Here is a 27,601-nt window from a genome sequence, read left to right on the forward strand (position 1 = left end):
CCAGAGACTTTCAGTGGGGTGTACTCATTTTTGCATCACCCTAATTTGAGTAAAACTGAAAAATGTGCAATCTAAGTTAACCTTACTTTCATGTTATAAGTTAAACTGATGTTATATAAAACTTAGTCTTGGCAACATTTTGGAAATTGTTTTTGTGTTCATTGAGATATTGTTTAAAATGTTACTTTTCAAAGGGGGTGTACTCATTTACGCTGAGCACTGTATATATAATATATATATATATATATATATATATATATATAATATGCTTTTGGGAAACACAGCCCTGTTCAGGTTTGCTCAAAGTGTTTTGTGGTCTGTAGGGCTCCATTGGTCAGACTGGTCCAGCTGGTCCTCCAGGATTACCAGGAGAGGGCATACAAGGACCAAAGGTAACAGGAATCTGAGGCATATCAACAGGATACAGTACGAAATGTTTAAATCACATGCACTTTACTCTGTTTTGTACAGGGTGATCCTGGATATCAGGGTATACAGGGGCCAAAAGGGTTCCCTGGAGAGGGTCTGCCGGGACAGAAGGTGAGGAGACTCTTATAGCCACTGTCATGCATTCATATTTTGTACAGCTAGCATTAAAGGAATCCTTCACCCAAAAATAAAAAAGTCATAATTTACTCACCCTCATGCTGTTCCAAACTGCATGACTTTTCTTTTGTCAAACACAAAATGCTTTTTTCCACAGAACTAAAAAGATGGTGATTTAACTCCAAAAAATCACATCATGTTGAAAAAAACATGACCACAAATGTGATGTAATTGCTCTGTTTGTAGGGGGATCGTGGGTTACCAGGAGCACAAGGACGCAAAGGGGACAGAGGAAGCCCGGGAGAACCAGGATTTACAGGACCACCGGTGAGAAGAACTGAGAAGGGAAATTTTGATTAGTTGAAAAACTCCTCATGCTATACTTTTTAATTGTTGAGAATTATGATCACTGACAACACTATAATCAACATCTATATATATAACTACATTTAACACAACATTATGCCTTCTTTCAATCGCAGGGTAATTCAGGAACAAAAGGAGATCCTGGTCTCACGGTATGTGCACAGATGAAAGAATTAATTTTCTACCTTGTCAATAAAGGTCCAATTTATTCCAATGTAAAAAGGTTTTGCACCTAAAGAAATGACAGTTTTAAACTGCAATATATTACGCTGTTGTTGCATGACCTCACCATCATGTGACTGTTCGAAAATAAAAAACTATTTTGCATTTGTAGCCCAATTTTTGGTAAAAATGACTTGGTCAAGTACAGTGCGTTGCATTGAGGGATACAGTATATACATTCAATGAAATGTGACATTTTTAAGTAGAAAGACACTTATTATTATTTAAAGATAAAAGGAGATTTTAAAAAACAAAATATATCAAATGACAAAAGCAATTAACAAAATGACTAAATCTTAACTTGAAATTAAAGTGAAAACTGTACATATAAAAAAGCTAATTCAAAATATTAATATCATCATAGTATATAAATAATACTAAAATAATGCTGAGTAATAACCCTAAAATGGAAATTGAGCACCTCAGTAAAAAGATTTATGTATTTCGCAGAGAGAGGAAATAATCACTCTAATCAGATCTATTTGTGGTAAGTAATCAAATTGCAGATCTATTTCTAAATTTGAGTGCTTTGTGATGAATTACACCAAAACTGAAGTGGATGATTTATTCTGGATTCTCAGGTTGTGGCCTGGATATGCAGAGTAAAACCTCTTGAGCTGGTGTTTGTGATTGACAGCTCTGAGAGTATCGGCCCGGAAAACTTTGAAATCATTAAAGACTTTGTGAATACCTTGATCGACCGCGTGTCAGTCAGTCCGAATGTGACGCATGTAGGGGTCGTTCTCTACAGCAACATTAACCGGGTGATAGCAAGAATAAACGAGAGTTTAACTCGTGAAAAAGTGAAAGAAGCTGTGCGCAAGATGCCCTATATTGGAGAGGGCACTTACATAGGAAGTGCCATCAGAAAGGCCAATGAGATCTTCCACTTTGCTCGCCCTGGTGTGGAGAAAGTGGCGGTGGTTATTACGGATGGCCAGACGGATCATCGTGACACGGTGAAGCTGGAAGATGCGGTCAAAGAGGCTCATTCAGCCAATATCACCATGTTCGCTATAGGGGTGGTGAATCAAAGTGACCCGATCTATGATGATTTTAAGGAGGAGCTGAAGTCAATAGCGTCCCCGCCCACTGAGGAGCATGTGTTTTCCATAGAAGACTTCAGAACGCTTCCTGGTATGTCGGAATGCATTCATTTCACACAATTAAATGGAATGGAGTGTCTGTTTACACTAAGGGCCTGTTTCCACCTGGTATTAAGATGCGATTTGGTCGATCGGATCACAAGTGGACGACTCTAAATACAAGTGTAAACAGGGTGTAAAACGTTTTGAGCTTGTCCACTTTCGACCACTTCCAGAGGTAGTCAAAAATGCATTCCACCGGATTGGTTTCACAGTGTAGACACTCATGTGGTCGAATGTGATCGAACAGCTACTAAAGGAGCCTACTGACCTAATGCATAAACATTATGGAAAGTGCGCTAGAAAGATGGGATTTAAACTTTGTCGGTTAAAGACCCAAGTTCGGTTTGAAGATGAAAAGCGTACCAAGCACAATGTTCACTATTACTGATTTCTAACACACACTCACAGCATTCGGCGTGGTCTTGGAACTTTTAGATTAGAAACGAAAGATGCTGCTCTCCGTATGTTTTTCCGTCATCATGAGCGCGTTCATATGTAGATTGTGCAACGTTATTTTGTCCATTACATCGAAATATCTGAAAAAGCCCATACATTTACCCACCCATAGACCCTCCCCTTGAAGAAATCAGGACAGAAGTGGTTGAAAGTGGATAAAAGAGACAGATTAAAATACCAGTTGTAAATGGGTGTGTCTCCCTCGTCCACTTGTGATCCGATCGACCAAAACACATCTTAACATCAGGTGGAAACAGGGCCTAAGTGCCCGCCTTGTTGGCAAAGACTATTTACACTAACTCTGCCCACCAATGTCTGGTTGGGCCAGACAGACTTACAAAAGAAAGCGGTAACTTTTGACATGATTGACTCGAGTTGGAATCTGCCTTTTCTTCTCATTCTCATTCTTCTCCCTTTTCCCATCACATATCAGCTCAGAGTAGCCTTTATTTTTAAATAAAAATGTGGAAATAAAGTGGCTAAAGGGTATTTACTAGGAATAAAATGTTTATCAGGTAGGGTTAGGGGTAGGTGTATATGTGGTGAATGTGATTTCACCAAGTACAACATGTTCCTTGATCAACGTCTTCCAACAACAACATTCCAATCAACCAATCAGAAGTTTACAGTTTATGTCAAGTTTAGGTTTACAGCCAGGATTAGGTGCTTCTACATCAGTGTTATTCACCTGTCTTTTCCCTCTGATTTTAGGGATAACTTATGGGTAGGGTTAGGTTTAGGGCTAGGTATTGGACTAAATTTTCGGACAGAAATGTTGTTCCAAATATGTTGATCCAGGAACATGTCTTACTTGGCAAAATCACCATGACTGTGTATATGTATATAAATCTGTGTGGGAGAGTAAATGCTGGCAGAATTTTTATTTTGAACAATCCCATTAAAGGGCTTTATATTTGGACATTGAACTGGGACAGAAGAAAGTATTTTAGCATCAACAAAAATAATACACTTCACCTTTAAAAACCATCAAACATTCTATACAAATATAAAAAGAATGCCTTAAATTACACATTTATCTGATGTGTTTATCCAAATCAACTTCGAGTTCCCTGGGAATCAAACCCTAGACTTTGACCTCATCAGAGCTACAGGATCATCTACATTAATTAAATTCATGTTTTCTGTCTCTGTGGTCTAGAATTGGAAAGTAAATTGCTCCAAAAGGTCTGTGAGAACACTGATGGCGCTACCTCCAGCTTCAAGGTAAAGTGACACACACTTCAGTCAACAAGACCATTAGTTAAAAACTCATGATGCATCTAAAGCTGCCATATTTGATTTAAGAGCTGCTGTTTGAGGCCTTTTCATTGCTGAACTGCAGTGCAGAATTTCTAAATAAAACTAGAAATGTATTTTTAAAATTGACATAAAATTCCAGCAGTGTGACATTTATCATTTTTTATTATTATTTAAAAAAAAATCTAATTATCACACATGCAGTTATGACTTCATGTTAATTGAGAAACACACATACTTCAATTAATTAAAAAAATATGCAACTAAATGCTGGCATATTCGGTCTGAAATATACACTGTGTTTGATAAAAAATAAAATTAACAAAAATGTCACACTGCAGGACATTTATTATGTTATTTCTCTTATGTTATTTCTGCTCTTCTCTTGAAATTACATAATAAATGTCCTGCAATGTGACTTTATTACAATAAATGTATTTATTATGTATTTTTATTTTAATGTTATATTATTATTATAATTTTAAATAGCAGAATTTTTTAATGAAACAGTAAATAAATTGCATAAAATTCCATCAGTGTGACATCTATACATTATAAATGTATTTATTTATTATTATATTTTATTTATTTAATTTATCTAATTATTATTATTCATGCAATTTTTATGACTTCATATTAATGAAGAGATTACAACTTTTGGAATATTTGTATTTTAAAAAATAATTTGTTAAACTGCAGGACTGTTGTAGTAGACAAAAAAAAGAGATTGAAAATTCAAAAAAAATCTTGAGGCTACAATCAAAACTGTTTGATTTTTGATGATCACTATTATTATCTAAGTACTCTAGCTATGAAGAGATATTAATATTACACTAAATCAATCAGCCAGATGACCCTGGAGAGTTTGGCGTGTTCACCTACTACGATCCTAAACCAGACGACACTGGACATTATCAGCACCATTACACCATATTTGGGAAGAGATGACCTGAACCTTCTCCCAGATCAGGACACATACAGGACTCCCCCGAAACAAAGACCAACTGACTCGTCGCTGCTCGTACAGAATCATTTTACCACAGGTAAATGCCCATTCAGCCGCTCAAAAGTGATACAATATAAATAATTCTGTAAACAAAAGAACTACCTTAATCTTTCTATTTTCTCTCTCTCAGAGGAGGGGTGCCTAGAGTCTCTGGATCCCGGTCCATGTCGAGAGTATGTTGTTAAATGGTATTTTGATCCTAAGACCAATTCATGTGCTCAGTTCTGGTTTGGAGGTTGCAATGGCAACAAAAACCGATTTGATAGTGAACAGACCTGCAGAAAATCCTGTGTGTCTTATCATTAGAGCACTGAAACTGAATAAATGCATGTATTTGCATACAGGTGCTGGTCATATAATTAGAATCATCGAAAAGTTGATTTATTTCACTAATTCCATTCAAAAAGTGAAACTTGTATATTATATTCATTCATTACACACAGACTGATATATTTCAAATGTTTATTTCTTTTAATTTTGATGACTATAACTGACAACTAAGGAAAATCCCAAATTCAGTATCTCAGAAAATTAGAATATTGTGAAAAGGTTCAATATTGAAGACACCTGGTGCCACACTCTAATCAGCTAATTAACTCAAAACACCTGCAAAGGCCTTTAAATGGTCTCTCAGTCTAGTTCTGTAGGCTACACAATCATGGGGAAGACTGCCGACTTGACAGTTGTCCAAAAGACGACCATTGACACTTTGCACAAGGAGGGCAAGACACAAAAGGTCATTGCAAAAGAGGCTGGCTGTTCACAGAGCTCTGTGTCCAAGCACATTAATAGAGAGGCGAAGGGAAGGAAAAGATGTGGTAGAAAAAAAGTGTACAAGCAATAGGGATAACCGCACCCTGGAGAGGATTGTGAAACAAAACCCATTCAAAAATGTGGGGGAGATTCACAAAGAGTGGACTGCAGCTGGAGTCAGTGCTTCAAGAACCACTACGCACAGACGTACGCAAGACATGGGTTTCAGCTGTCACATTCCTTGTGTCAAGCCACTCTTGAACAACAGACAACGTCAGAAGCGTCTCGCCTGGGCTAAAGACAAAAAGGACTGCTGCTGAGTGGTCCAAAGTTATGTTCTCTGATGAAAGTAAATTTTGCATTTCCTTTGGAAAACAGGGTCCCAGAGTCTGGAGGAAGAGAGGAGAGGCACACAATCCACATTGCTTGAGGTCCAGTGTAAAGTTTCCACAGTCAGTGATGGTTTGGGGTGCCATGTCATCTGCTGGTGTTGGTCCACTGTGTTTTCTGAGGTCCAAGGTCAACGCAGCCGTATACCAGGAAGTTTTAGAGCACTTCATGCTTCCTGCTGCTGACCAACTTTATGGAGATGCAGATTTCATTTTCCAACAGGACTTGGCACCTGCACACAGTGCCAAAGCTACCAGTACCTGGTTTAAGGACCATGGTATCCCTGTTCTTAATTGGCCAGCAAACTCGCCTGACCTTAACCCCATAGAAAATCTATGCGGTATTGTGAAGAGGAAGATACGATATGCCAGACCCAACAATGCAGAAGAGCTGAAGGCCACTATCAGAGCAACCTGGGCTCTTATAACACCTGAGCAGTGCCACAGACTGATCGACTCCATGCCACGCCGCATTGCAGCAGTAATTCAGGCAAAAGGAGCCCCAACTAAGTATTGAGTGCTGTACATGCTCATACTTTTCATGTTCATACTTTTCAGTTGGCCAAGATTTCTAAAAATCCTTTCTTTGTATTGGTCTTACGTAATATTCTAATTTTCTGAGATACTGAATTTGGGATTTTCCTTAGTTGTCAGTTATAATCATCAGAATTAAAAGAAATAAACATTTGAAATATATCAGTCTGTGTGTAATGTATGAATATAATATGCAAGTTTCACTTTTTAAATGGAATTAGTGAAATAAATCAACTTTTTGATGATATTCTAATTATATGACCAGCACCTGTATATAATGGCCACTAAAAATATTTGGCACACCTAAAATTTTGAATTGAGACTGCATTATAAAGCAAAATATCAAACAGTGTCTTTCATTTTAAAGAAATATAGAAAAATTAAAAGTAGTTTGATATGTTGTCATCTAATGCAGTGACATTCAGACATTATTTTGAGCAAACCAACAAAAAACTCTTTCTTCATGGGCAATGAACAAATATTCATGCAGAAAAACAATCAGTAATCTGTCTTCTTCCATCAAATGTTCTTTTGGTCACATTAAACATCTTTGTGTTTTTTATTTTCATCTATTGTATTTGTAATGTGGTTTAAATTCACTGGTGCTGTTTTTGTGGAATAGTGTTGAATCTGTACTTGTACAAAATCTGCACAGCAGTCAGGGCCCTGGAAGAAGAGAAAAATCATTCATTTTTGACTAATCTTGGACAATGCAAAAGGGTCATTATGCAAAAGTTAAACTTCAAAGTACACAAGTCCTATAGAAATCTATATTTGTTTTAAAACACATTTTAACTATAGTTTTATTAGTTACATTTTTTTAGTTACTTGTATTTTTACACTTTACAGTTAACATTTTTTTTGAGCATAAAAATACTGCTCTATTATTATGATGCTGAGTAAAGAGACATTTTTACCATTTAAAAATAGTAAAAGTAGAAAAAAAACACTAGTAACTAGTGACAAACTGAAATTATTTTCTGCGATCTGATGTGTATCTGAGTGAAACAGGATATTCAACAAGAAAAAAATGGTGGATAAACATGTTTTATAATGCAAGTCTGTCTCTATGTTTGGTAGGTTTAAACTGAATTTAACAATAAATATTCAAAAATATGGTAAAACCTATTTGCCTCGATTCTGATTCACAGTATATGCAGTTTTTAAATCACGTTCCAGTGTAACTTAAATTCTTTAAAGATAAAAGGCTAATACAAGTTCTGTTTTGTCACACTTAAAATGTCTGAATGTGACTGTACATTATCAGCAAATCTCAGAGTCGGTGTTCTGGCGTAGAACCCGGAAGCGCTGCACTGTGTTTACAACGTAAACAGTGTAAGAGAATGACAGGGAAGAGAAGAAATTGTTGAATAAAGTAGAGCTTATGTTTAACTGTAGAATGACTCACAAATATTTTCAATGAAAAACTGCCAGCTGCACTCACCCATCTGGTTTTGTAGTAACTGTAGCCCCAGGTCTGTTTTCCATTCTCTGGGGGAATGAGATGGTTTTCCGGTCTAAAAGGATTAAATGTTTCACGTTTGTTTGGATCTCTTGAATCCCCGGCCTTCACACCCATGGTCTCCATGCACCTTCCCAAGGCCATGTCCTCCACGGAGCTGAAATGCTTGCAGCGTCCCGTGCTGAAACCTTGCACAAATCTCCTGAGAGCCTCTCGGCTCAGAACGTATCCGGCGCCTCCGCTCATGTAACCCTGACATACGAACGGCCGGAACTTGTGGCCGAAAAATACAGGCTCCTCAGTGTCATGATGGGAAAGTAGGTATCTCAGGATTTCAACCACCACAAATGTGTCATCATCTGCTTTGAGGAACCAGTCGGCATGCTGGAGGTGGTGGGCATGGAGGTACTGAAAGGCACGGATGGTCTTCCAGTACAGCTGAGATCGGCCCTCGCTGACATTGAGCCCCACGGTGGGGAAGTCGGAGCTCTGCGAGCTCATGTACAGCACCTGGTTACAGTGTTTAGCCCAGGTGGCACGAATGTGCTGGAGCTTTTTCTGCAGATTTTCAGGCCTCGTCATGACCCAACACAACACACGCACATGGGAATAGAGGGACTGTGCCCGCTCATCTGGGAAATTCAAGCAGAAGTTTGAATTAATTTGATCAAAAGTGACAGTAAAGACTTTTACAATGTTACAAAAATTTAATTTTCTATAAACAGCACAACTGTTTTCAACATTGATAATCAGAAATGTTTCTTGAGCAGCAAATCAGTATATTAGAATGATTTCTGAAGGATCATGTGACACTGAAGACTGGAGTAATGATGCTGAAAATACAGCTTTGATCACAGGAATAAATTACATTTTAAAATATATTACAATAGAAAACAGTTGTGCAATAATATATCACATGATTACTGTTTTGCTGTATTTTTGATTAAATAAATGCAGCCTTTGGGAGCAGAAGAGACTTCTTTCAAAAACATTACAAAATCTTACCAACCCCAAACTTTTAAATGGTAGTGTTGCTCGTGAAATTACAAATATTTTGATCCAAAGGCTTCTGCTTAAATGCTTGAAATTTCTTTTTATAATTTTTTTTTTTTTTTTTACAAAATTAGAACTTTTTTTTTTTGTTTTCTTAAAGTTGCAACATAAAAGAAAAAAATAAATAAGTAAATAAAGTTAATAAAAATTTAGACTGTATGTCCAGACCGGTATTGTAAACACAAAGCAAATATGAGTTACAAGAAGTAAGTGATAAGAAACATACCATTCTTTTTCCATGCATGCTTTTGGCTCGAGAGGAAAGAGTATGTGGAGATGGAAGTGCTCTGGCTAGAAGGTCAGATCTAACACTTATGAGTTGCTGAACCAAGAAAAAAAAACAATGAATATCCCACAAATAGTAATATGTGCTGAGAAATCTGAAGAAAAAAAAAAAACCAAGAAAAAATATTTGCAAAACAAGCAACATAACCATTATATACATATAAATATATACAGTGGGTACGGAAAGTATTCAGACCCCCTTAATTTTTTCACTCTTTGTTATATTGCAGCCATTTGCTAAAATCATTTAAGTTCATTTTTTTTCCTCAATGTACACACAGCACCCCATATTGACAGAAAAACACAGAACTGTTGACATTTTTGCAGATTTATTAAAAAAGAAAAACTGAAATATCACATGGTCCTAAGTATTCAGACCCTTTGCTCAGTATTTAGTAGAAGCACCCTTTTGATCTAATACAGCCATGAGTCTTTTTGGGAAAGATGCAACAGGTTTTTCACACCTGGATTTGGGGATCCTCTGCCATTCCTCCTTGCAGATCCTCTCCAGTTCTGTCAGGTTGGATGGTAAACGTTCATGGACGGCCATTTTTAGGTCTCTCCAGAGATGCTCAATTGGGTTTAAGTCAGGGCTCTGGCTGGGCCATTCAAGAACAGTCACGGAGTTGTTGTGAAGCCACTCCTTCGTTATTTTAGCTGTGTGCTTAGGGTCATTGTCACTGTTGGGACTGTATTGGACAGGTGATGAGCAGTGCCTGGTTTTCTCCACACATACCGCTTAGAATTAAGGCCAAAAAGTTCTATCTTGGTCTCATCAGACCAGAGAATCTTATTTCTCACCATCTTGGAGTCCTTCAGGTGTTTTTTCATGTGTCTTGCACTGAGGAGAGGCTTCCGTCGGGCCACTCTGCCATAAAGCCCCGACTGGTGGAGGGCTGCAGTGATGGTTGACTTTCTACAACTTTCTCCCATCTCCCGACTGCATCTCTGGAGCTCAGCCACAGTGATCTTTGGGTTCTTCTTTACCTCTCTCACCAAGGCTCTTCTCCCCCGATAGCTCAGTTTGGCCGGACGGCCAGCTCTAGGAAGGGTTCTGGTCATCTCAAACGTCTTCCATTTAAGGATTATGGAGGCCACTGTGCTCTTAGGAACCTTAAGTGCAGCAGAAATTTTTTTGTAACCTTGGCCAGATCTGTGCCTTGCCACAATTCTGTCTCTGAGCTCTTCAGGCAGTTCCTTTGACCTCATGATTCTCATTTGCTCTAAAATGCACTGTGAGCTGTAAGGTCTTATATAGACAGGTGTGTGGCTTTCCTAATCAAGTCCAATCAGTATAATCAAACACAGCTGGACTCAAATGAAGGTGTAGAACCATCTCAAGGATGATCAGAAGAAATGGACAGCACCTGAGTTAAATATATGAGTGTCACAGCAAAGGGTCTGAATACTTAGGACCATGTGATATTTCAGTTTTTCTTTTTTAATAAATCTGCAAAAATGTCAACAATTCTGTGTTTTTCTGTCAATATGGGGTGCTGTGTGTACATTAATGAGGAAAAAAAATTAACTTAAATGATTTTAGCATATGGCTGCAATATAACAAAGAGTGAAAAATTTAAGGGGGTCTGAATACTTTCCGTACCCACTGCATGTTTGGCTACAAAAAAAAAAAAAGACTTACCATATCGGTGCAGTTTAGGTCACATTTTTATTGTTTTCTGCATATTTAAAATGAATTCTTGCTCTCTGCTGAGGTTCAACTGTTTGTCTCAAAACATTGTGATTACCATCTGTCGCCACATAAAACTTTTATTAGCTATCCTTGACGTCACGGGTCTCTTATCCTGTATTGATAATGGTTGCACATACCTTGAGTTATTAAATCAGTCATTAAAAAAAATTCTGTTTGCCTCAAAACAAGAATATAATCATTCCCAATCTTTTTTCTCTCAAATATTACATATGGCTTTTAAAAAAAATGGCTACTGTAGCGCACATAAATATGTCTATAACATAATAAAGTGTATTTTCTGTCCTGTTCTAATTTATGTGCAACCAGCATTAGAAGTACAACATTTCAATTACAGAACACATAAGAAGTGTGGAAACTAGTTGAGCAAGGACGACCTCTGTGACTCAGATACTGTGTCACAATGTGTCAGTCCTCAGAATCAGGTACTTAAAAGCTCCTTGAAAGTAAAAAGCAATTTTCTCAAGAATGAAGATCAAGATTTCCTGGTCTTCCTTCCACTTTAAATTTAAGAAGCTACTGGAGACTTATCTAATTGCACATAATTGTCAAACTTCAGTAGAAACCATTTTATGAAGAATCTCTTTATGCCTTCTACAGACTGTGCGATTTTAGCAATCTTATAAGATGATTACAAATCACACTGTGCGACATGTATCTAATAAACTTGGGTACAACATGTATGTAGACTGTACAATGATGACACCTATTGAATCGTTAGTTAGCATCCCGAATTCCGGAAAAGTTTTGGTGTTGGAATTTGGTCCCATTCTTGCCTGATATAGGTTTCCAGCTGCTGAAGAGTTCGTGGTCATCTTTGACGTATTTTTCGTTTAACGATGCGCCAAATGTTCTCTATAGGTGAAAGATCTGGACTGCATGCAGGCCAATTCAGCACCCCGAACTCTTCTACGACGAAGCCATGCTGTTGTAATAGCTGCAGTATGTGGTTTTGCATTGTCGAGCTGAAACGTCATCTGAAGGGGAGCATATGTTGCTCTAAAACCTTTATATACCTTTCAGCATTCATAGTGCCTTCCAAAACATGCCCATACATTATTCACTTATGCATCCCCATACCATCAGAGATGCTGGCTTTTGAACTGAATGCTGGAAGGTCTCCCTCCTTTAGCCCAGAGGACACGGCATCCATGATTTCCAACAAGAATGTCAAATTTGGACTCGTCTGACCATAGCACACTTTTCCACTTTGAAACAGTCCATTTTAAATGAGCCTTGGCCCACAGGACACGACGGCGCTTCTGGACCATGTTCACATATGGCTTCCTTTTTGCGTGACAGAGCTTTAGTTGGCATCTGCAGATGGCACAGCGGATTGTGTTTACCGACAGTGGTTTCTGGAAGTATTCCTGGGCCCATTTAGTAATGTCATTGACACAATCATGCCGATGAGTGATGCAGTGTCGTCTGAGGGCCCGAAGACCACGGGCATCCAATAAAGGTCTTCGGCCTTGTCCCTTATGCACATTTTTTCTCCAGCTTCTCTGAATCTTTTGATGATGTTATGCACTGTAGATGATGAAATTTGCAAATCCTTTGCAATTTGACGTTGAGGAACATTGTTTTTAAACAGTGGTGGACAGTAACGAAGTATTTTTACTTCGTTACTGTACTTAAGTACATTTTTCAAGTATCTGTACTTTACTTGATTTTTATTTTGAGCAACTTTTACTTTTACTTTACTACATTCCAAAGCATAAGATCGTACTTTTTACTCCACTACATTTCATAAAACATATCGTTACTCCTTATCTTAAAATGCAGAAATCGTCACATGCTCAGAGTCGCAAAAGCGGCGTCCGATTCGTGCACGAACTGATTCTTTTCAATCATCCTGTTAAATCGGTTCACAAATCACATCAACAATTCATTCGCGAATTGGACTGATCATATTGCAGCTGTTCTCGAGTCAACAAATCACTGATTCAATGATCCGTTCAGAGCGAGTCTCCAGTGATTGAATTTACAAGTCTAACTGAAAATTAGCCAAGAACTGGGGGATTCTCGAGTGTGCGCACAACTGATGGTGAAAAGTGTGTCAGCCTACTAATGTTGAATTTTAGGATGAATTATTGAAACTGAAAATTATATTTAGGTCAGTTGTTTTTGAACAAAATCTGCTGTAAAGGGCGATCTGTTTAAGCCCACTGAAATGCTTTAATGCGACACGTCCACATCAATGTGTCTACAGATCGAAATCTCGATTCAAACAGATCAAATCACATTTTAAAACTAACTTGCCGCTTCAAATAATGGTTGCATTGATTACATCGTTACGCCACTAGGAGGCGACAAGTGACTGTTAAAATGTATTTGACATTGAATGATTCATTCAAAAGATTTGTTCAAAAACATTGATGCATCCAGTAATGAAACAAGTGAAGTAGTTATGAGTGAGTCATTAAATCATTCATTCAAACCCATTTTATTAAATTAATTAATTAAATATTTTTAAATAGACTGCAGCAATTAATATTTTGTCCTCTAGTAAATAATTATGCACAATTTTGTTTAGTTGTCTATTCAGAATCATGGGAGAATCATGATTTCTATTTGAAAGAAACAAAAAAATCTTGATTCTCATTTTATCCAGAATCGTGCAACTCTAACACAAATTAAAATAACACATGCACGTTCATCTTCCCCAGCAATTTTTTAAAATGGTATGTATTTAGCCCTATATGTTTCGTCTGTTTTTATATTGTTTGTCAACACACATTACATATTATGTATCTGCATCCACTAATCTTCCATCCATACTGACTAGTGCTGGCTATTTGACAATTCATAATCATTCATAATTATTTTGAGCAAAAGGATTATATAAAATATATAATATAAAATTAAATTATATAAGTGGCCTATATAAAATACAAAATAAACATTCATCAATTAGTACTTTTTTACTTAAAAAAAGTACTGTACTTTCACTCAAGTAAAATTGAAAAGGAGCACTAAATACTTTCACTTGAGTAATATTTTATGATACGTATCTGTACTTTTACTCAAGTAGTTGATTTGTGTACTTCGTCCACCACTGTTTTTAAAGTATTCCACAATCTTTTTACACTCTTTCACAGATTGGAGAGCCTCTGCTCAGCTTTACTTCTGAGAGACTCTGCCTCTCTAAGACATCCCTTTTATAGCTAATCATGTTACAGACCTGATATCAATTAACTTAATTAGTTGCTAGATGTTCTCCCAGCTGAATCTTTTCAAAATTTCTTGCTTTTTTCAGCCATTTGTTGCCCCCGTGCCAACTTTTTTGAGACCTGTAGCAGGCATCAAATTTGAAATGAGCTCATTTAGTGGATAAAAGTGTAAAATTTCTCTGTTTAAACATTTGTTATGTTATCTATGTACTACTGTGAATAAAATATTGGCTCATGCGATTTGAAAGTCTTTTAGTTTTCATTTTATTCAAATTAAAAAAAAAAAAAAAAAAAAACATTTCCGGAATTTGGGTTGTAGAAGAATAAAATGAAAATCAGCATGCACCAGTGACAAACAAATAGAGCAAGATGAATCAAGCATTGGCACTTGTGGTTTTTATGTGCCACTGTTCCTTTTAGCTCTTTTCACCTCCACGGTATTTAAGTTTTAGCGACATGTTGCAATGATCAATACGTCATTTTATGTTGCATTTTCATTGGCTAGTCAGCAGTGTGATGGAATTTTTTAATTAGTCATAACTAACATTTCTTTTTCCTTGCAGGAATAACATTTATATGCTTTTGAAACCTAAATGCCTCAAACCTTGCATGGGCCTAAGTCAGTGTGTGTCTGAATCATGTCCAAATATAAGAAAAGGGGAAATGAAATTTAGAGACAGTTAGACAACCATCTAAATATAATAGCCCCATGATATTGAGTAACCAGCGAACTAATAAACAAGATTTGAGGAGATCTTGCTTTACCTAGTAACAGAAGGGTTTAAAATATGAAGAACAATCATATTGTAGAATGCTTTACCATGCTCCTATCATAAACTGTTGTATTCTTTTTGCTGGTGGGATTCTCTGTGATTGATATGAGGTTACAATTGTTTCATGTTGACCATCTTTCATCTGGGACAGCCCAAAATCGTACAATGTATGCCGGGCATTACAGAGATTACCAAGACTTTAGAAGAATGACAGAGGGCAAATCCAGTTATTTTACTAAACATTATGTGAAACACTGTTCCAAAACCTAGTAAGTTGCCCTGATGTCTGCTGACTACAAAGACAACTTCCTTCTAAGGCAACATTCTAACCGGAATGGAACATCATACATTTGGAACACTTTACATAGGCAGCAACTCGCTTGAAAAGCTTGATACTTTTAGATTTAACTTTTAACTTCTCAGCATTTGTCTCTGAGCTCTTTGGAATGCATTATGGGATTTTTGTTTCTTCACAACGGAGGGCCAAAAGAAGATACAGTATTTTAGAAAACAGCATAATCAAACTTTTGGAACAGCCTTTGCATTGGGAGCAACTATGATGCCTTACAATGCTGCCTACATAGGCAGCTCACTAGGTTTTGGACAAGTCTGGCTAGTAATACAAATAAATGACCTCAGTGAGAGTGATGTGTGTCTCTTAAGGCATACAATTTATTTGCAAATATCTGTCAATTTATGTGTTTTTTAAAATCATACAACATTGTTGTAAAACTTTGATACTTTTAATATTGTCAGATTACAATTATAAACAACTTTTTGGTTTAAAAAAAAAAAAAAAAAAAGCAGCATAAGGAAATACTAAAATGAACTTAAATCATTAAAACAAAAATGAATGATTGTAAATGTAGGAAAATGAATGATTAAAGGGATTTTCATTTTTGGGTGAACTATCCCTTTAATGCGGTCAATACTTTAAAAGATTCAAGTGAGAATTAAAAAAAAAAAAAAAGAATATTTTTGCAGATCTGTAAAATCATTTATAAAACACTAGAAAGGAGTACATAATAATGTACCCCGGCTCAGTCTTTGGATCTGGGTTGCGTCCCTCATAGAGTCCAAAGTAAAGGACAGAATTGGTTCCACTCATGTCCAGCTGTGAGAGGAACAAAATGTTTTTAAATCATTAACACATCATAAACACAATCAGAAAGCCTGACCTGTTTTATAGATGCACTAAGAAATGAATAAACTGTAACACGTTCCACTGACTACGTTTACATGCACCCTAATAATGTGACTACAATGACATTTAGGCAATATTGCGATTCAATTTTACCTCATGTAAACACAATACTTTGATCAAATTGATGTGATTAAGTAAAAAAAATATCCAATAGTCTATGGGCCAGATTTACTAAACAGGGCAAATTGGCGTGAGAGCGCAATTCCAAAATAGTGCAGATGGGAGTGGAAAGTTCAGTAGATCATGCTCAGAACTTTCCACTCCCAACTGCGCTTTTTTGGAATTAAAAGAACACAGACGCAGTCGTATCATTTCCATAATGACCAATGCAATCTACTAAGAGCAATGCAAATTTAAGACATGCTTTTTTGGGCGGTAAATAATGGCGCAAATAACAGTAAATTGACTAGCGCAAACCTTAGTAAATCACCTCGCATGATTCATTTAAATACTCTCCTCCCATAAATTTTGTGTCTGAACTCCTACAAATGCATATGCAATAAGGTAAGCCACAAAAAATAATCAATGTCAATGCCTTTTCATCACTAATTTTTCACTGTGTGTCTTTAGTAAATCCTGACAGTAGTTTTTAACACCAAAACAGGGTTTGCGCTGGCACAAGCTGTTAGTAAATCTAGCCCTATATGTTTCGCATTTGACGTAAGTGGATTAAAACAGTGGTCAGTAACACACCTCCTGTATGTGAGTTCATCAATTGTGCTGTGCATCGGGGTATGTGAAAAATGGTAAAGGTAAAAATAACCACAATTAGCGAATAATCAGAATAATAAAAATTTCTTGTAAACAGGGGTGAAGAGGTTTGCTTGTCATGTAAACATCTTACAGTGATTAAGTCCTTACTCTTACATTATTGGTGCACATGTAAACGTAGTCATTGTCGTTACATGACCTCATCATATTTCATGTTTCTGTTCTGCTCCAATTTTATTGTACCTGGGAAGTGATGTCGGTCCTCCACGGATCCACCTGGAGCCCGTCGCACCAGCCTCCACGGCCGTACAGCCAGGTACCATGTTCATTGGGCACTGCCCCTTCAGGTACCCGCATGGCACAGCCCAGGGGTGATCCTACCGGGAAATGCACGTTTTACTCGCTGGCACAGTGTGAGCACATCACTTTAATTGCTGTGATAAAATGTTTTCAGGTGTCACACTTTAACCATCCTGTCACCCTAGTCCTACTAACCAGCTGACTCAAATATGAGTGTGTTATTGATGGCTCTGTTGATCAGGAAGTGGTGTGATGTCACACAAAATTCACCGCAGAAGTTCTCGTCAGACCCGTGAGCCGTGATAACGGCGTATAACTCCACCTGCCATTCATAAAAATACACATTCAACTCATGGAAAATTTTACTAATATATATATATATATATATATATATAAAGCATTTAAAACATTTTTATTATAAAATTATTATTATTATTATGACTATTATTATTAATATAACAATGATAATTCATGGAAAGATTTTTGCTTTAATATATATTATTCATTTTTTTTATATTATTTATAATAACAACAACCTCAATAATATTTTTTTACATTTACATTACAATAATTTTAACATTTACTATATCATATTTGTCCTGTGAGATATATATATATATATATATATATTATATACATATTTTGTATAAGAAAAAACTTCATAATAATATAATATAATATAATATAATATAATATAATATAATGTAGTGTAATGTAATATAATGTAATATAAAATGTAATATAATATAATAAATGTTAAAATGTGTTTTATTTTACAAAATGTTATTGATGTTATTATTATAAATAATAATAATAATTTGTGTGTGTGGGGGGGGGGGATTTATCACCTTCTTTGTTGAAGCCGGAAGACTGAACTTGATCTCTTGGTATCTGCTGTTATAGTCCTTGTCAAACGTCCCACCACTGAAGAGTGACGTTACCTTGAAAGGGTACAATCTCTCCGAGTAATTACCTACGAGACAGATTATGTCAATATTCATAACAGATGTCCTCATCCCACTGCAAACTATTTGACTTATTACTACAGTAACTGAAGCTGCATTCACGCATTTTGTGAAACAGCCAAGCCCCTAAATGCAGCTTCCAAGAATAAAGTATTTATGATTTACTGCAAGTGCACTAGAAATAGAGTAAACGATAATATATAACTTATTGTAAACATTTAAATACTTATAGGCTTATTTAAGCTGATTGTACAAACTACAAAAAAAAGTACTTGACATGAAAAAACTTTTGCACAATATTTACAAGCTTTTATAAAACACTCAAACGTTACTTGCATATACAGTACAGTACCTGGACATGCATTGTAATGCATAAAATTACTGAATGTCATTACAGTAGATAAAAAAATAGTCATCTAATGTTCAAAAGTTTGGGGTCAGTAAGATTTTTTTAATATTTAAACATATTAAAGGCTCCGATATACTCACAGCGAACTTCTTTTTCATTCTTCGTTTAGGGGTAAACAGAAGTTAGAAATACCTTTGCAGCGGTATATTTTTAACTAACATAGCGACACTGTCCACGCTGCTGGGAGGGATGTTGTGATGAATATTTAAATATGTGCTGTGCATTTTCCACTCAATAACAAAATAAACACACAACAAACATGCCAGCAGTGAGAAAGCAACAGTTAAAGCTGCAGTCCGTAAGTTTTGCCTCTTTGTCACCATCTCTGTTTAAAACCTGCAAATGCAGTTATTTGCAAAATTATCATCTTTATGTGGGTTGTGCATCAGCACGGCTCCTCAGCAAATTAATCTAATGTTCTGAGGAGAATGTGTGGCTGTCAGTTATCGCACCAGTGGATACTGTACTTCACAATCACAGATTGTAGTCTTGGAAGTATGACCAAAATAAGAATTTTCACAGGAAAATGTCACCTGAACAAGTAAGTAACAAACCTGCCACTTTTGTTCTGACCAACTGAGAAAAAAAAAGCATTACAATAAATCACGCTACCAATGGTGATTAAATCTAACGATCGCTTAGCTCATATATCATATTGTGCAAATTATTATTGTTATACTTTGTTCTCAAATTGTTAATGTTAACAACATCAGCATTGCGTTGACTATGTGTATTTAGTGTGTATTAGCATGACCTGTAGATTTCAATTTCTGTACAGTCTAATCTCTAACGTTAATTTGTCATACCATACAATCCGCCATCAAAATGATACGTTTAATTATTCCAGCTGCTGTGAGAAAAGGCTATAAATGATCCGCCACCTGCAGCATCCTCACATGCAATATAGCCTACTAGCTGGGACTCCTTAATGTAAACATACGTGACATAATGACGAACGGCGGCATGCTCGAATTTCCCACGGAAACCAACCAGTACCACTTGAATTAGAACACATTATTACAAGCTTACCGTTGTGAATTGAACTAAGGTAAGGAGATAGTTTTGAACACTGGCTGGTTATGTACTTGCTCAAAAATTGATTTTGGATAATTTTTTACCAAAAAAAAGTACGGACTGCAGCTTTAAGAAACCATCTGATCATAGCGATGTGGATGTTTGCACGAGCTGTGCAATTCGGCACTCCAGTCAAGTAAAGTCAGGTCACATTTATTTATATAGCTCTTTATACAATAGATCGCTTTAAACCAAACAGCTTTACAATATTAAACATGAAAAACAGTGTCAGTGCTGCTTTAAATTACTCTTCAATTTCTACTATAAAGCAGCTCTCCAGTGTTTATGTTTTCATTCGCAGACATCTGACCTCGATGGACTCAACAGAGGAAATGAACCAGAGATGATTTCCACGTCAGAGAAGGCGGAGTCTCAGAGCCACACCTACCTATTACGTAATCGACCATGGACCAATGGAAGATTGATGGTCTTTACCAGCCAGAGCAAACTTTTCTGGAAAGTTCGCTTTGGCAAACTGTTTCGAACTCCCGAAACGAACACAAAAAACAAACCGATTTTGTTCAAAATGATGTCACACCAGTTCGTTCTTCGATTTCGCTTGAAGTATATCGGGGCCTTTATGCTCACCAAAGTTTTAAAAAATACAGGAAAAACAGAAGTATTTTGAAACATTATTATGACTTAAAAGAACTGTTCTCTATTTGAATTTTACAATGTCATTTATTCCTGTGATCAAAGCTGAATTTTGAGCATCATTACCCCAGTCTTTAGTGTCACATGATCCTTCAGAAATCATTCTAATATGCTGATTTGCTGCTCAAGAAACATTTCTCATTATTATCAATGTTGAAAACAGTTGTGCTGCTTCATATTTTTGTGGAAAAAATGATACATTTTTGACAGAATCTTTGATGAATAGATAGTTCAAAAGAACAGCATTTATTTGAAATACAAATAAATGTCTTTACTGCCACTTTGATTTAATTTAATGAGCTCAATCTGAATAAAAGTATTAATTTCCTCTTGACCTTATTTCTATTATCTTACTGACCCCAAACTTTGAACAGTAGAGTATACTGTTCACAATGAGGACAAAAAAAAAGATATTGCATCACTTTGTGATACAATAGTTATGTGATTAATTGACTTCACCAAATCCACCAGAAATCACCAAAACACCAGTTGATTTAAAGGCTTTGCACAAAGGTGCCACACTGAGTGCTTTTATGACCTGTAGTACAATGTTCTGACCTGTCTGGTTGCTGTGACTAAAGCGTAGATTGAGAGACGTCATCCATGGCATCGCCCATGGCACAGTCTTCATGGTAAAGGAACACTTATTGTTATTTAGCAGGGGAATCAAAGGGGACACATCCGTCAGCCAATGACCTGTGCCTCTGTAAAGATGGTCACAAACAGTTACAAGTAGTAGCACACTGACTAAGGCTAATACCAAAATGGTCCAGAATTAAGTGTTGAAAGAACAGATCAAGTACGATCAAGTACCTGCGGAAGGCCGTTATCCAGCGTCCGAGCTCCAGATTGCAGTACGGGCTGGTTTGATCGCAGCATACGTACAGCTGTACAGTGTGATCCCAGTGAGCACATGTCTCGTCCCTGCGGCCAGGACAGGACAGGGAGGCGTCCAACTCCAGAACATCATAATTTAAAATGTCTATATAGAAAAACAGAATAAAAATCCTGATGTCTAGCTTTGAATGACAGGCCTGCATTAGTAGATGTTACTAATGTGAAGCTCAAACCTCCAGGAAGATCCACCACTGCCTGAGCACCCGTCTCTCCGTGCATCAGATGACGGTCAAACACTGGTACTTTAATGGCAGGCCGACTCAGTTGGTCCTGCAAAGCCTCATTGAATGTGAACCTACAGGATAACATAAATGTGAACTGGATATTAGAAAAAAGGAAAATAAAATAACAGAGAAGGACAATTACGATACATTAAGCTACTAATAGACAGGTATGTCAGCCTGGCCAAATAATTGGATAATATTTAGTGATTTTAAGATTATCAGTATCAGCCGATAACTCCAAAATGTATTAATAGCCTTTTCAATGGATAAGAATATACAGTATATACCAGTGTTCTTACCACTGAGCCTGCCAGGCCATGAATCTAAAGGTTGGGTAGAGAAACCACCCCATCTCAGACAGCACCCCCTTCTGGTCGATCGCAAAGAAGAAGTTTGGTGAAGGTGTGATCTGGAATGTGACATTCACTGGGCTCCCCTTTCTATTGAAAACAATCCACATGTCAAAAATGATTTAAAAACATTTAATACTTTAATACAAACGTAATACTGCATGATTTTAAAACATTTGTGATTGATTTAAAAACATTTAAGAAGTTTGATAAATCATGCAGCATTGTAAATAGCACAAGTAAAGGCAGGTGTACACTGTACGAGTTCGGACACTAGGGAGGTTGTGAGCCATTGCACACGTTACGACTCAGTTAACCTGATAATTATGTTAAAGCAGCTGGTACATGGCACGACTGTACTGCACGGCTAGCAAGTGGAAAAAGCATGTGCTTTTGCGCTAAACATGGCGACTGGAGCTTTCAATGTTGCTGCAATAGGTTGGGAGGTGCTCGTAACATACTCGGCTTGGCATGTGCCGTGACCATACGAGCATCAACAATTTCCACGTGATTTCTCCTGAGAGAGAAAAAAATAAATAAAAAATAACCTGCAAGTTCGTATGACAGCAAAAAAAAAAAAAAAAAAAAAAAAAATCACACTGTGTACACCCAACATGAGGCTGCAAACGTTAAATAAAGCAGTGCTCGAGTGTTACGATGGGTTCTTCGACAACACACAACCAATCAAAAACTGCCTCAGTGCTTATCTTATTTAATATTCATTGTTAATATTAAAATATTCAATATGTGCCATCACTGAAACTTTCACATGTGATTTCAGCATCTTAAGGAAACTACTTTAAACATTGTAACATGACGGCAAGTGCGTTAATTTGAGTGATGAAGAGTTTTATTTATTTGCTGAAGCATATTGTAACATTTGCAACATGTTTGTTCCATGTTGACTAATCAATTCTATTAATTTCATAAACATGCAAATAAGAACCAGTGTTATTTTGGTATTTTTATTTATTAATATTTTGATTTAGCTTTTATTTTTATATTTTCAGTTTTTATTTTAAGATTTATATTAAGTTTTAGTAATTTTGTTATATGGTTTTGTCATTTTTATTTGGTTTTTATATTTCTATTTCTATTTAGTTTTAGTTTTATTTAAATTTTAATTTGAGTAATTTTAGTACTTAAACTTTTTTATTTTAGTTAGTTGCCAACTTATTTTATCACATTTTTCATCTAAAATTAATATTTTATTTCAGCTTTATTTCACTTAACAAAAAAAACTATTTGAATAGTTTTAGTTAACAATAACAACACTGATAAGAACATTAAAGGTGCAATATGTAATATTTTCTGTCTGCTAGAGGTCACTAGAGGCCTATTCAAAACAAAGGCGTAGCTTGATGACACCAAGTTTGAGCGTGGAATCTTGGGACAAGTGGTCTTCACCTCAACGGACGGTGCAAAAGAATAGGAATAGGACTCGGGAAGAAATCATGTTCATGGATGAGATTATTAACGTTACTGTAGTATGAAACAGAGCAGGACCGAGTGTTGTGGGAGCTGAACGAGGCCGCTGGAGCGATTGCGCAACACACGCATCACGAGCAGCGGAACTTTTATTATGCCAGTCACCGGCGCTGCTGCCGCTTTTCAGGCCATGAGTATGAGGTAACGCAGCACTGTTTATCATATTAGATACATTTGAGTGTGTTGAAAATGATGTTATAACGTTACTCTGTGCATTCGCTCGGTGGCTGCTGTGAGACACTTGTTACACACTGCAGTAAGCTAGATCGATTTTAGAATATCATATTAAATACTGGATGGTTTGTGTTGATAAATGGCATGCCATTAATTTTAAAACGTATTGTATGATGGAGAAAATGCTGTATTACTGTTACTAAAAATAAAGCTACATCTGATTATGCTATGTTAGCCACTTGACAAATAGTGTTTTTCTCTGAGGCATGGTAAAGCATGGTACTCGCAAAAAATCAAGAAAATTAGATTTAAACAATAAGACTAAACATGTTGAGCTATATAACAATAATTAGTTTTCTGTCTATAAATATATCAAAACAGTTGTTCCCTTGCCTATTAAAACATGTACATATTAATGCGTGTTTGGTGTTTCCATGGTTTCTACAAAATAAAACCGGAAACCGAGGGTAACGCGGGTATGACGCAATTGACAGGGGACTCCTCACACGTCCCGGAGCCTTGGTTAAAATTGCTATTTTCTCACGATTTACAAATAGTTGGAAACATTTGGGATATTGTAAGTACTCAAGTGAACAAAATATATAACACTGGCCTAGTGGTTTTTGGATATTTTACTACAACAATCTTACATATTGCACCTTTAACCCTGAAATTACAAATGTACAGAGTGAAATCTCAAAATCTGAGTACCAACAAATAATTACAAACCCAGAATAACAAATAAAATATGGAATACAACAAATCTGTGATTATGTTAACCCAGGGGTAAGAACAAACAATTTCAAGTGTGAAAAATCCATCTCTAGCTCTCTTTCTCTGTGCCCAGTCACGGGCTAGAAACAATTTGCTCACCGCAGGGCTTGCATGACTGAGGGTTCAATATGAACCATAGACGCAGGTATGTTGAGCGAGGTGGAACATTCTTCTCCTGAGCAGTTCATGTCCTGAATGGGATTCCCGGGCAAGGCATACACCAAAACCCCAGTAGCATTGGATTCAGCCATGTTTTTTATCTTAAACATTTAAAGACATTGTTAATCGGGCCATATCTAGCGTCTTGAACAAATATCCATGTTGCCTTGCTCATGTAGCTCACCTTTGTGAAGAAAGAGCATCCACCCTCAGACACCCATGCGACAGTACCTTTGACAGATGTCACAGGTTCACAGCCATCACCTGCATCAAGCAATCTGTATGGATCTGCACCCCAGCGACCATTCAGCCAGTCGTATCGGGCATTCAGACGCTTGGCGATCACCGGTATGCTCCAGTCTGCAATTCCAGAATGCATCAGTTATCTAATGAATATTTAAGAAATGACACCCCAAGTATGATAAAATGGTACAACCAATTCATGTGATCCCATCAAGACATTCATACTCGCCTGGAGAGGAGAAAACCACCTGAGCGAGGCCGCAGTTGTGACCACCGCACCCCCATGAGTACAGAACTCTGGGTATCCAGTTTCCCAGTGCAAACACAGGCGTAGGAGAGAAATGCAGTCTGGACAAGATCTCTTTTCCTCTAACAAGACAAAATGGTGTCTTAATGTTAATTAATGCCTTAATGATATAACTTTTGTGTACTGTAGTGGTACAGTGCTACAGACATGGTGTCACCTGGTAATACCATCTATCTATCTATCTATCTATCAATACAGTTGATGGTATCAGATAGTTTTACCATGATAGTAGTAGCATGGGTACTTTGATATATACTACGATATTGTTTACATATTCATATACCATGGTAATTATTTAAATGGTTCTCCAAGGTAATTTAAAGAATACTACAGTATTACCATGATGTCCTAAATTCATAATAAAACATGATACTGGATGGATGGACGGATGGATGGATGGATGGATGGATGGATGGATGGACGGATGAATGGAAATCTGGAATGAAGGATGGACGGATGGATGGAATTCTGGATGAATGGATGGAAATTTGGATAAATGGGTGGAAGGAATGAAGGATGGATGGATGGATGGATGGATGGATGGAAGGAAGATGGATGGATGGAAATTTGGATGAATGGATGGAAGGAAGGATGGATGATGGAAAGAAGGATGGATGGATGATGGATGGAAATTTTGATAAATGGAATGAAGGAAAGATGGATGGATGGCAGGAAGGAGGGATGGAAGGAATATGGATGGATAGAAATGTGGATGAATGGATGGAAGGAAGGATGGATGGATGGATGATGGATGGAAATTTGGATAAATGGATGGATGAATGGATGGATGGATGGAAGGAGGAATGATGGAAAGAAGGAAAAATGGATGGATGGATGGATGGATGGATGGACGGACGGACATTTGGATGAATGGAAGGAAGGAAGGATGGATGGATGGATGGATGAATGGAAGGAAGGAAGGAAGGATGGCAGGAGGGAGGGATGGAAGGAAAGATGATGGATGATGGGTGGAAATTTGGATGAATGGATGGAATGAAGGATGGATGGATGGATGGATGGAAGTTAATAAATGAATGATTACATAAATAAATGTAGGAACTAAAAAAAAAAAAGAAGCCTGGTCTGTCTGTGTCTGTCTTTAACCATGGTAATGACTGAAATGTTTTTCCAAAGTAATCTATAGAATGCTTCAGTATTATCTTGATGTCCAAAATCATAAAATCTGGTACTTTTTGAAATAAATAAAAAAAATACTGCACATATATACATGCATCTACAGTGATAGTATCAGATGGTAATATCATGGTACTCTGATACTGAACAATAACCAGGTCTGTGTATCCATGTCAGTACCTGTGGGTAGCGGCTCTGTACACCTGTTCTCTCATCCAGAGGGCGTCCTGTACCGCAGAGTCATCCAGGGACAGGAGCAGGATTTCAGTGTTGGACGGCAGATATTCCAGCAGGTCTGACAGAGACTCGCTCCACGTCCACAGACACTCCAGAAAGGCGGATTTATTAGTGAACGCGTGAATGATGAGCGCGCGCCTCGAGTCATTCTGAGGATTGTAAATAAACACTCCATCCAAAGTTTGGACCTGAAAGGCAGGAGCAGGATCACCAGGTTCAAACCCCCCGAGACCTTCACTGGACCTTCCTTTGGATCTGGTGTTACCTGTATTCTGCTCTACAAAGTCTATGTGCTCCAGATTATCAAACGATTTCGCATTTCTCGGAGGAGTCGTTGCATTTACGCGAAACGCAACGCAGAAATATAACAGATAAAAATTAATCAGCAGTAATCGACAATAAGACATGATTCTTAATTAAAAATGGGCATTTCTTTGTTCATAAACACGTACGTGAACTATTAAGCTGTTCGTAAAAGGATCTGGTCCTGAAACTGTTTATCTCTACATTGTTTCACTTTTATTCAAGTTCTTCCTCATATGGATAAACGCGGGGGCGTGACCTACGGAGGCCTGTCAGGTTTGAGTGACACGTTCAAATGGCCAATAAGAGACGAGAAGTGGCAGATTACTATGCAGAATAATAAATAGAATCATGCATAGAACAATACTGGAGTGGAAAGAACAGCAACGACTATTATAATCTGTTTCATTTTATTTAATCGGATATCCATTTCAGGGACTTTTATGTTATGTTTCTTTTAATTAATTGAGTCATTTTAGAATTATTAATATACCATTAAAGTAGGCTATTTATTAATATTTTGAATTAGCTTTGATTTTTATATTTTATGTTTCAAATTTAAGTTTTAGTTTTGTGCTTTTGTCATTTTTATTCGTTTTTTTTTTCTATTTAGCATTCATTTATTTTTTATTTAATTTTTAGTTTTAATAATTTTAGTACTTCAGCTTAAACTTATTTAATTTAGTTCCACAGGCAACATTTTTAAAGTTTTTCATCTAATATTTATGTTTTATTTTAGCTTTATTTGTATTAATGAAAATTATATTTAATAGTTTTTAATTTTAGTTAACAACAACAAAAACGACACTGTTTTACATTTCATCATATAGCCTAGATTTTTTTTCTTCATCATATCATGT

General features: G+C 36.7%; 1 protein-coding gene and 1 pseudogene across 3 annotated transcripts in view; one reads left to right on the forward strand and one right to left on the reverse strand.

Moving 5' to 3' along the window:
• The window catches only part of LOC127497836 (collagen alpha-1(XXVIII) chain-like), a 30,158-nt pseudogene extending 24,818 nt beyond the window's left edge, over nt 1–5,340 (forward strand).
• si:dkey-256h2.1 (uncharacterized protein LOC337520 homolog) overlaps nt 1–27,074 on the reverse strand; it is a 64,761-nt gene extending 37,687 nt beyond the window's left edge. Inside the window, exons 1-12 of one of the 3 annotated variants that reach the window (XM_051866586.1) lie at nt 26,382–27,052; nt 24,990–25,129; nt 24,702–24,877; nt 24,458–24,618; nt 21,872–22,012; nt 21,522–21,643; nt 21,265–21,433; nt 21,010–21,155; nt 18,198–18,322; nt 17,545–17,671; nt 17,293–17,426; nt 15,785–16,248 (exon numbers count right to left, since the gene is read on the reverse strand). In XM_051866586.1, the coding sequence (XP_051722546.1) occupies nt 16,129–16,248; nt 17,293–17,426; nt 17,545–17,671; nt 18,198–18,322; nt 21,010–21,155; nt 21,265–21,433; nt 21,522–21,643; nt 21,872–22,012; nt 24,458–24,618; nt 24,702–24,877; nt 24,990–25,129; nt 26,382–26,845 (2,025 nt within the window). In that variant the 5' untranslated portion in view covers nt 26,846–27,052 and the 3' untranslated portion in view covers nt 15,785–16,128. Of the gene's footprint in view, nt 1–15,784; nt 16,249–17,292; nt 17,427–17,544; nt 17,672–18,197; nt 18,323–21,009; nt 21,156–21,264; nt 21,434–21,521; nt 21,644–21,871; nt 22,013–24,457; nt 24,619–24,701; nt 24,878–24,989; nt 25,130–26,381 lie in introns of those variants that run through there. The other 2 variants (XM_051866587.1, XM_051866588.1) reach the window with 2 other exon arrangements.
• Between the last annotated feature and the right edge of the window lie 527 nt (nt 27,075–27,601).

The sequence above is a fragment of the Ctenopharyngodon idella genome, chromosome 16, assembly GCF_019924925.1.
Source record: "Ctenopharyngodon idella isolate HZGC_01 chromosome 16, HZGC01, whole genome shotgun sequence".
Taxonomy (NCBI): Eukaryota; Metazoa; Chordata; class Actinopteri; order Cypriniformes; family Xenocyprididae; genus Ctenopharyngodon; species Ctenopharyngodon idella.